At 34.2% G+C, this 11,212-nt stretch overlaps 1 protein-coding gene across 1 annotated transcript; it reads right to left on the minus strand.

Moving 5' to 3' along the window:
• Positions 1–876: 876 nt before the first annotated feature.
• AGT (alanine:glyoxylate aminotransferase) lies at positions 877–8,911 on the minus strand. The gene is made up of 6 exons (XM_088969225.1): positions 8,785–8,911; positions 5,095–5,379; positions 3,809–4,093; positions 2,108–2,474; positions 1,774–1,984; positions 877–1,166 (listed from the first exon to the last, which is right to left on the minus strand). The coding sequence occupies exons 2-6, from the start codon at positions 5,297–5,299 to the stop codon at positions 1,029–1,031; spliced, it is 1,206 nt and encodes a 401-aa protein (XP_088825351.1). The 5' UTR covers positions 5,300–5,379; positions 8,785–8,911; the 3' UTR covers positions 877–1,028.
• Positions 8,912–11,212: the final 2,301 nt, after the last annotated feature.

Below are 11,212 nucleotides of genomic sequence, written 5' to 3' on the forward strand. Positions count from 1 at the left end.
ACCTAGGCAAAACCATCTGGTTTGAAAACATATTGTTTCTCAAAACAAAAACACAAAAAAAAAGCATGTTCTTGGTTTTGTGTTTTTTGTTTTCAAAACTGAAATAGAAAAAAGTTCTTAAAATTATTGATTTCAAAAACATGTTTTCATCTAGTTATTTAATATCATGTTTCATAAATCATATAATTTCTATACTACAAAATTTATTTTTGTTTTAAAAACTATTATTTTGATCAGGGGCATTCTACAACGTGAGATGCTTTTCTTGTTGCCAGTTCCAAAAACAAAGCAAAACTATCTGGTTTGAAAACATATGGTTTCTTAAAACAAAAACACAAAAAACATGTTCTTGCCAGTGTATGTGTCTTTCGTTTTCAAAACTAAAACCATAAACATGTTCTTGAATTCCGGTTTCAAAAACATGCTTTCATCTAGTTATTTAATATCATGTTCCATAAACCATATAATTTCTATACTACAAAATTTGGTTTTTGTTTTAAATACCATTATTTTGATGGTTCCAGAAACATGTATTGCTTTTTGAAACAAAATCGATTTCAAGAACATGCTTTTTTTTTTTTTTTTGCGATTTCAAAAACAAATGAAAACAAGAACATTTGTGTTGATACCCCCATAATTTCTAACAGGATCCTCATTTTGTGTATCAAAAGCAACATGAATCTTGATAGACCACAACAATGGCAGGAAGAATTCATGCAACTGACCCTAAATTTAAATAGTAGGGATTAAAGCTGACTTCACTTGACTTGAGTTGATGTATGTGAAGGTATGTATATCAGCTAGCTAGGAGCAACATGCATTTGAGCACCAAACAATGAGAATCCAATGAAAGAACGACAGTAGATCAGATCCAAGTTTTCTTCTAGATAAAGGATTATGAATGAACTATATGTATTAGTTGGTGATTCTAAGATTTTTCTCAAATGAGTCCACTGAGAAAATTATCCTTTTTATACAAAGTACATGAACTAAATGATAGAAAAGAGTAGTTACATCATGGACGGATATCAAATCCTAGAAGGAATCAATGGAATGTTGTTTTGCAGATATGCACAAGCTGCTGCTACTCCACTTCCCAGCTTAACTGGGTATCCTACGTCCTTCAGTATCATCTCCACACCAGCCAGACAGCCAAGCAATTGCAGCTGCGAAAACAAAAGGAGAGTACAATCATCTTTTCATGGTCATAATGCAAGAAAATAAAACAAAAGTATAGTAGATGGAAACCAGTGAAACAACTTGGTTATATAAAAGATGGGCATAGACAAGATGCAAGTTCCATCATAGCTTGATCTTTAACAAGCCATGGTAATTTGATGATTTAGCTATCCACAAATAATTTAACAACGGATATTGAATTAAACAGAACAAAATGGTGAAACAGGATTCATGTAGCCAACCTCATATTGTTGGAACAAGGCTTAGATGATGATGATGATGATGATGAGTTATCCACTAATAGCAATTAGTTAAAGACAACTCAAACTTCCAATTCACATTATGAATGTCAATAAAATTTAGCTAATTGAGTGTCCGTGACAAATGTAGCTTCCAAGGGTGTCTTGTAAAACTCATTCTGGTACCCTGTGTGATTCTGATTTTAAATACTTTATGACATAAGAGTGTCAAATGAGTGGACCATGCCAAGATCCCTTCTCTCTCTATGTTGTTCAACTAAGAGAAAGTTCTTACTTTAGCAAATAAACAAGCATTCTACAGCATGAAAGGGATGACAAAAATACTGAATTGTACCTCATTAAGATTACCAAGATGCCCTATTCTGAAGACCTTTCCAGCTACTTTATTGAGGCCCAAACCTAAGCTCAAATTGTATCTCTTCCAAGCCCTTCTAACAATTTCTGAACTGTCAATGTACGGAGGAACAACCACAGCTGTGACAGTGTCGCTAAACCATTCCTCCTTTTGCGTGCAGTTCTTCAAGCCCCATGCCTCAACAGCAAGCCTGCATGTCAAACTTGTAAGACTATTGACTTCTACTTCTCTAATTAGACTAAACATAAGCCACAGAAGAAAACCTTCCCAAAGGGATTACAGGAAGGAAAGAGATGGGTGTGTAACGTGTTACCTTGTTGCTTTGCCCAAACGACTGTGCCTTTCAATCACATTTTCTAGTCCCTCCTCAAATATGAGATCCAGAGCTGCTCTGAGCCCATACAAAAGCTGGATGGACGGGGTGTATGGCCAAAAGGTTCCCAACTTGTAGAACTTCAAGTAGTCATTCCAATCAAAGAATACCCTTACTGATTTAGCAGACTTGGATGCCTCTAGTGCTTTGGGGCTTGCACACACAATGCCCATCCCAGTGGGAAGAGAAAGAGCTTTCTGAGAGCCTGTTAAAGCTACATCTACTCCCCACTCATCCATACGGAAATCAAGAGCACAGATTGATGACACTCCATCAACAAGAAACAATGCAGGGTGTCTGTAGTGATCTGTAATCAATACATTTGCAACATGAGGAGTCTGTTCAGGAATATAAATTGAAAAGAAGAAAATATTTATTTAAAAAAAAAAAAGTAGATTTAACAAGTTATAAAAGAAAAAGATGGAAAAAAGGAATAGAAAAGAAAACCATTAAAGCAGTAAAACATATCCATATATGCATGGACATTTTTTTGTGTTTTTTTGGATATGTGCATGAACGGTTGGAAATCTGGATAGCTGAAATAATTAATATTTGTAATCCAACATACTAGAAGAGATACAAATGGACTACATCAGGTAACAATCAACAGGAAATAGTCTAGAAAGTCATGTTATGGTATTCAATATTTACTCTTTTTGCAAACAAAAAGAATGCTACTGTATTCTTTTAGGGAGTAATTTGGGCAAATCCTATTTTTCATGAGGGAGCACTCCCTGATACTGTGTCAAAAGACAAAAGTACCCTTGAGGCATCTTTTGTCTTTGCAATGGGGATGTGCCTTGTTTATCAACAATAGGATGAGCCACAGTCAGCACTCTTTCTTTACTACTATCCCAGTTTTATATAACAAGAACATTTAGAGAGATTTTGGTCATTTTACAGGTTTCCTGTCAGTTTTATTATTCTATCATTGCTTCATTACTTCAAACCATGATTTAAAGTAACCTATATATGGATGTATAGAGATAAGTATACAGGTAGAGTGCGTACTGAAAAATATAGTAGTGGGGTGGTATGGGTCAAAAAATAAATCCACTTGGTTTCAGACTTGGGACAACCCAGGGGCATCATTCCCTCTGGTTTGCACAACCAAAAAGTTATTCTGAGGGTCTCCAGGAAGATCAAAAAATACGATATTGTATCAAGACTTTTGTACAAAAAAATATGAGAATATCCTCAGGTTTCGAGGGAATTGCACGTATAGAGATTCAAAAAAGAATTGATCTGATCCAGGTCATAATTTATATGGAATTTCCAAAGTTGTTAATAGAGAGTAGACCACGAAGAATAGAAGAATTACAGATCAATGTACAAAAAGAGTTTCATTCTGTAAACCGAAAGCTCAACATTGATATATATATATATATATATATATATAGATAGATAGATAGATAGATAGATAGATAGATAGATAGATAGATAGATAGATATGACATTTTAACATGCATTGCAGAAGCTTGACTCTAAAGGGCCTAGGTGAGATGAGTTTATATAGTGATTTACTAAAGTATAAGAAATGATAAGGAAGATATATTAAAAAATATTAAAATATGGGAAAATTATATTTATTCAGCAACAAATTTCACACAGCACAGCTTTTCCTATAAACTTTTCTCTTACCAAGTATTTTCCTCACAGTAGCCAAATTGTTGGTAACTCCTGTTGCTGTCTCATTGTGGACAATACAAATAGCCTTAATGGTATGTGCAGTGTCTGCTGCTAATTTTGATGCCAAAATATCAAGATTGGCACCCTGGCCCCATTCACTTTCTATGACATCAACATTGAAGTTGAGGCGTTGCTGTTGGTCAATCCAGAGAAGGCTGAATTGTCCAATGAGAAAAGATACAATCCGATCACCAGGAGATAATGTATTTGTGAGTGCACTTTCCCATGCACCAGTACCTGGAGCAGAACAGCCATATCATCATAAGTAGACATAAAACAGGAATTTGTGATGTCTGAATTATGACAAGAACATTCCAAGAAATAGAAACTAAGCACAATCCTACCTAATTTATGCTACAGACATAACTCATCATCATATCCAACTTTAGGACTGAGAAAGGTTATCCAAGGAATAATGAAGAATGTTCTGAGAATTTCATTGTAGAAAAAAAAGAGATCCAGGTTGAGTTAGTCTCAAAGTAAATTTGGAGATTTTCTTTGGTCAATAGAATAAGATATTACTTGGACAAAGATGAAATCATGATGAGAAGGCTAACCAATCCATTATACTTTGTCTTTCTTCAAAAAGAAAGACTAATCAATTCTAATAATTCATTTCCAACCTAACTGAATTGAATTGTGGCTCTTTTATGTTGTAATCAGATTTACATAGGCTCAGTTTGGGAAGAGAACAAATGCAAATATGTACAGCGTAAATACATACAAAATAATACAAAATATAAGGTTTTGCACTCTACATATTTGCATTTGTACTCCTTCCAAACTCAGCCATAGTATCAGAAACAATGAGCTGTTAAAAGTACAAAGCTCTGCATGGTAATAGAAATTCAATTTCATTCAGCATCAGTAGTTAACCTAGCCTTCTAAAATATAATTTTGTTTTGCTTTTAGTTAATAATGACCACCCACAATACACAATTCCATTCTGTCAAATGGAATTTAGATAGATTCTTGAATCATTTTCTGTTGAAGCAATGCAAATAGAAGTAAAGCATACAAGTTCAACTGTACGCTTGATTATCAACAGTTAATGGATGTTGAATATTATACTTCATTCTCTTGACGACACCATTTTTACTTTTCACAAACAAACAAAACAAAACAAGGTCTAATCAGAAGCAAAAGTAAACCAAAATTTATACAGCCTATTTGCACTCCCATGCACCTAAACCAGTGCAAATAACAAGAAAATTACATAATAAGGAATGTAAAAGTACCTGTTGTGGGGATCAGAAATGGAGTTCCAGTGGTGGTTTTGAAAATTTTCTTAACATCCTCAAGAAGGGTCTTTGTCAAAGCTGGCACAGCAGGGGAGCGATAGTCCTCATTGTTCCTGTTCATTGCCCGAATGACAGGCTCCGGGATATTGACCGGCCCCGGAACAAAAAGATGGTTCCTTCCTGGAGCATAAACGTAATCCATCTTTTCCTACTCCAAACTTCACAACGATGACAACTGGGTTTAGCTAATTCCTGGAGCCTTTTAGCATCAAAACACCTTGCCTGCAAACCCGTCAAGGAAATCAGTCTTCCAGTACTCTGTCTAGCTAAGAAAGAAAATCCATTACCAAACATCAACAAGTTCAGAAATTATGCAGGCAGCTGGGGAATGAACTTAAAAAACAACCCACTGAGTCACTGAACCAGAGGATTGCTTTCTTTCAATTTTGGATTGGGCTTTAGGCCGAGAAGGCGAGCAGGGATTGATTTTATCATTTTATTCAACTTTGGATTGGGCTGATCCACCCCAAGCTTGAGTTGGTCCTGGATTCAGCCCTTGACAAATCCAGCTCAACCCAACCCTGAAATGAGAAGGCACATATGTACTTTCTTCGGTACAGAACCAATGTGTTTTGGTGGGTAGGTTTAGGTTAGGCACCAAATCTTGTTAAGAATCTGTCTTCCGTTGCCTTATTAGATAAGAACTTCGGTTAGAGTTAGTGTGCTCTGGATTGGGAAGAATGGCCAAGAACGAATATGAACCAAAATAGTTGATAATCTGGTCAGACCATGAGCCAATCATAATTAACCCATTACGTGGCTTACTAAAGTAGAGAATGTCCAGTCTTTACAAGTTACAAGTTAGACCCTGTCCTAGAAAACAAAAAGAAAATATTAAAAATATAAAATAACAATTAATAAAATAATAGACTATTCATTCATAATAATAACAATTAATAAAATATAAAAATAAAAATTAGGATAAATTATTAGGGGGATAGTGACACTTTGACTCTGCCTTTACATTTTGTCAATTACTTATCGAAAATATTCGCATGTGACATTAGGGTATCTGACGGATCCAACCTTAATGGGATTCGAGCACCCGTTTATCAAAACCTGAGATGGGTTTGTGATTCTAGACCCTGTAGGATTACCCGAACCTAATTATACTTAAAGCGGGTACTCATTCCCAATACGAATCGAGTTAGGTAATATCCGAATTTGATTATCAGATGGATATTGAAAAATTATATTTGAATTTGATTAAATATTTAAATATTTGATTCGAATTCGATCAATTAATTATTTTGGGTAATTAATAAATATATAAAATAAATATTTTATTTATATAATTTAATTATATATAAATTATATAAAACATTTAAATGATTTATATATTTTATATAAAAATTAAATAATCGGTCAAATTCAGATATTTATCGAATCAAATTAGGTTATTTGAATTTAATTCGATTATGTCAAATATTAAATTCGAAATCAGATTTTCGAATACCGTTAATGACTCCAGATCTCCTACCCATGCCTACCTACAATACACTACCCCCTATGAATTGGGAGCATCTCCCACTGCATAATACTATGTAGAGGAGAGATATTTTCCATGCGTGGTTGCGATAAACGTGAACAGAGTTTTCATGGATAGGAGATCCGGACTCACCGTTAACACCCCTAATACCCACTATTTCTTTTTAAGAGGGGCATAGATATGCTTTGGATGTATATATATATATATATATATATATATAATAGAAATTTAAATATATATTAAAAATATATGAATTTTATATAATCTATGACTTTATGTATAGTATAATTTCACCATAAAAATGAGATGTATAAACCATCAAAATGTCTCAAGAAAGCATCCATATACATTGCATAGCTTAACAAACTAATAATATAAATCATATAAATCTCATTAATGATCATATAAAAAGTTACAAAATTTAATAAATAATAGCGTTATGTGTAGTATAAAAATTTAATAAATAATAGTGTTAGGAGAATTACATTCTCCTAAGAAATTAGTCATCCAAAAAATAGTTTCTTAATTGGATAATTGAGATTATAGAGCCAAAATCATTCAAAGCTGGTTTGACTAGAATTTATGGCTCAAGACTTAGGTATTTGCAAATGAATATTTTTTGCACTTTAATATACATGGATATAATGTGGTTGCTTATAAAAAATAATTTAACAAGATGTCACGGAGGAGTTCAAATCAGCCCCCCACAAGATAGTTTCTCACAACACATCCCCGCTATGTATTAGGAACATCTCCCAATGAAAAGTATAAAAAATGATGAGCATCATCAGGAGATGTTCCCAATACACGGTAGGGTTGTATTGTGGGATGTTGTGGGAAACTATCTTGTGGGGGCTGATTTCAACTCATCATGAAGTGGCCTAGTAGTTAAAATATTTATGTTTTAAATAAACATCCTAGGTTAAAATCCTTCTAACATCTTAGTTCTATACAATACTGGTTGAGGAATGGGAAGCTCAATTTTCAGGGGTCTTTGTATTCAAGTTTAAATATTTCTAAACCCCTAAATTGCCCTTCTTTCATTTTATGAGACCTTTTATAAAATTGATAAAGTATAACAAATAAAGAAAATTATAAAAGAAATTGCAGTCATGTAAGAAATAGAACAAAAACTGAAAAAGAAAGGAAAACACAACAAAATATAAAAATAAAAAATTACAGAAATGCAACAAAGGGAAAAGAAAATATAGAAAAAAACAGAAAAAATACACACATTAAAAGTTGTAAAAAAAAACTACAAGGTGCTTTAACATGTTCATTATTTTGGTATTTTCTCCCATGGTTTTTAAAACCGGACCAGACCGGACGATCAGACCAGAAAAACCAAGAACCGGTCAGGTGACTGTTTCTGTTTTTCCCGGATTTTTCTCAAAAAACGTTGATTTTGGTCAGTAAACTGCTGACCCAGGCAGTTAACTGTCCAAACCGTTCAAACCCTTCAAACGGTTTTGCCCGTTTCTTATTTTTTTATTTTTTTTATTTCTCCAAATTTATTCAATTTTGATTTTCTTTTGTAGAATCTTGGATCTAGCAAGAGATAGCTATAAATTATTTATCAGAGAATTCCTTAATCAACAAAGGAAAAACCTAATTTTATTTTGCTCCAAAGAAATTTCAAAAGACGAAAATATACTTCAATAGAAAGCCAAAGTTCAAACCAATAAGCACAAAAAACATTTAAAATAACTCCAAAAACAACAATTTTGCGCTCTATTTTACCAGTTTCCTGATGAAGAAATTTTAAATTCTATTTCAATCATTTCTCGTTCTGCTTAATTCTAAAAAGTCTGTAAACTTCTCGCAAAATCGTATCAGGAGTTTCGAAAACCGAAATCAAACATTTGGAGGAAGAACAGATCTTCAGAACAAAATTTTAAGAAACTTCGACCATCTCCAATCATTTCTCATTCTAATTAATTCTAAAAAGTCTGTAAACTTCTCGCAAAACCGTATCAGGAGTTTCGAAAACCGAAATCAAACATTTGGAGGAAGAACAGAGCTTCAGAACAAAATTTTAAGTAAATCTGACAATCTCCAACTTTAACCTGAAAACCGAATCTATCAGAGTATCAGAGTAATTTGTAGAGAAAGAGAGCGAAAAGGATTCACTGTCATACCTCGTAGAATATCTCCTCAAATTTGGTGGAAACTCCACCTCCAGAGTAAGCAGAAGCAGCTCCAACTTTGGCGGATAAAGTATAGGCGAAAGAGAAAAGGCGACGATGAATCGATTTATAGGATCACAGGAGGCCATTGGCGTATGTGGGACCCTATGTCCACGTGGAAGATAAGTGTACACCAAATCAATATTCGTGCGGCTGACAGTGAAAGAGATGAAAATGGAAAATATTATTTATTAATATTATACTTTCTCTAGAATTTAAAAAATATATATTAAATATTACTTATTTATTTATTTGGTAAGGAGGATGAGGATGAGAGGAATTGAGAGGGAGATAACGTGATAACGGGCTGTCAACCACATCCTCGGTTGTGGGAGCCAAGGCCACACACGTAATGTCTTCATGTCTGTGCTGTTTTTGTTTGGTTACTCATTCACGGTTTCGTCTTTGTTTTCTTCTCAATTCTTCTGTCTCCCTTCCTGATTCACGGTTTTGATGATGGGTGTTATGAATCGGTTTTGGATTGGTCCAAATCAGAATCAATTTGGATGCATTGGACGGCCCAACAAGATATATATTGAATTGGACCAGTCCGGATTTAATGGTCCAAAGTATTTATTGGATTAGATTGGACCTGGTTCATCTGCTATGAATTTATATTGGATTGGGTTGGAGGGAGCCAATATCTAGTCATTGATAAAAGATAAGAATATAGATGTCAAGATATTAGGTTTAATTAGAATTAATCTAAATTAAAACAAATTTGAAATATTGGTCTACACATTGAATTGGACCAGTTCAAAATAGTCCAAAATATTCATTGGATTGGATTGGACCTGGTCCTTTTGTAGTGGACTCACATTGAACCAAATCCAGTCCAATTGACACCTCTATAGATATGGTTTACGTCGAGTCAAATCCGGTCTGGTTGATTGGGTTCACTTAGGGATGCAATTAGACCACGCCCAAGCTGACCCTGAACCGGTCCTATATGGGCTTGGCTTGGATCTATCGTCCTCAAGCTGTATCTGGGCCCAAAACTCTGAACTTTCTTATTTTTTAGGTTGGGCTTAGGCCTAACCCTTAAGTAGCCTGAGCTTGGTCTGACTACACACTTTATACACATAGTAGTTGGGACCCATGTGATGCATGGGCTTTGTTAAGCAGAATTGAAGTAGAAGGACCTCTACAACATACTCAATTGAACCAAGCCGGTCTAAGTCAAATTCAAGCGTTTTTTTTTTTTTGTTTTTTTGTTATGTATAGCTGGCCCTATGACATTACTAATTAGTTAATCAACAAAATTAATTAATTAAAATTTAAATTATAGTTCAAAAATATTTAAATTATATTTATTGACTAAAAATGAACAAACTAAGGCAAGATGAATTGACAATTGTAAAACATGTCCCCTAGTTCTAGGTTCTCTTATTTGCTTTAAAAAAAATACATATCTCCTTCATCCTATGGGTGATCATTTTCAACCTAACCTAGAAAAAGCACAGCCCCAAATTTCCAAGCTGGGCTTGGGTTCAATACTTCAAGCCTGATCCACATATTTATTTATATATTATTTATAAATATGTATGCCATTTTTTGTATTTTATGTATAAATATTTTAATGTGACACATATAATATTATATATATATATAATATTTTTGTATTATATAATATATAAAATAAATTTGTATATGTATATATAATATTTTATACATAAATATCGTAATCCTAGAATCAAGCTTGGCCCAAGGCTTATGTTTCAGGCTTGAAACCCAAGTGTGGTAGGGGCCTAGATCTAAGCTATAGGCGTATAGCTTGGGGGTGCAACTTGGGCGGGTCCAACTCGATCTCAACCTAACCACCCTAAGTTTCACATGGGTTGGGCCTAAGTTTTTGAGCTGTGGATTAGGTTAAGGTCTTGAGTAACTTGAACCCGGCCAATCCCAACCTAGGCTAGACCCAACCTGAGCCCACCTGAAAAGATATATACACATGTGTGTTATATTTATATAAAAATATCCCTTTTCTAATTATGTATACAAGTGCATATATAGAGTATGTCTATGTATTTGGCTTTTGCTAAAATTTCAACTAGCCAGGCACAAAACCCAACCCATAAATAGGTCTAATTTGTAAATGAGATTTTCACATATTTTCAATAAATGTTACTCTTAAATTGGACTATAACCAATAAAAAGATAAATATGTAAAAATATGTACACTAGTTCTTTCAAACCTAACCAACCCACTCAAGCGGGCCAAGCCCCAGCTAGCCTGAGCCTAAGCCCAACCAAAGTTGTACCGGGTTAAGGTCAGGTTGGGCTTGGGTTGACCTTCAAGGCTTCAACCCAACCCAACCTGCCCGAATTGCACCCCTAGATATAGTCCTTATCACTTGTGCTAAGCCTAGCCCAACCCATG

Source organism: Nelumbo lutea, chromosome 2, assembly GCF_056320005.1.
Source record: "Nelumbo lutea isolate HS-2025 chromosome 2, American lotus-T2T, whole genome shotgun sequence".
Lineage (NCBI taxonomy): Eukaryota > Viridiplantae > Streptophyta > Magnoliopsida > Proteales > Nelumbonaceae > Nelumbo > Nelumbo lutea.

Coding starts and splice junctions, on each gene's coding strand:
- AGT (XM_088969225.1), bottom strand. CDS start 5,299: ATGGATTACGTTTATGCTCCAGGAAGGAACCATCTTTTTGTTCCGGGG. Junction 2,475..3,808: donor TACTGTGAGGAAAATACTTG/GTAAGAGAAAAG, acceptor TATTGATTACAG/ATCACTACAGACACCCTGCA. Junction 1,985..2,107: donor CGTTTGGGCAAAGCAACAAG/GTAACACGTTAC, acceptor TTTGACATGCAG/GCTTGCTGTTGAGGCATGGG.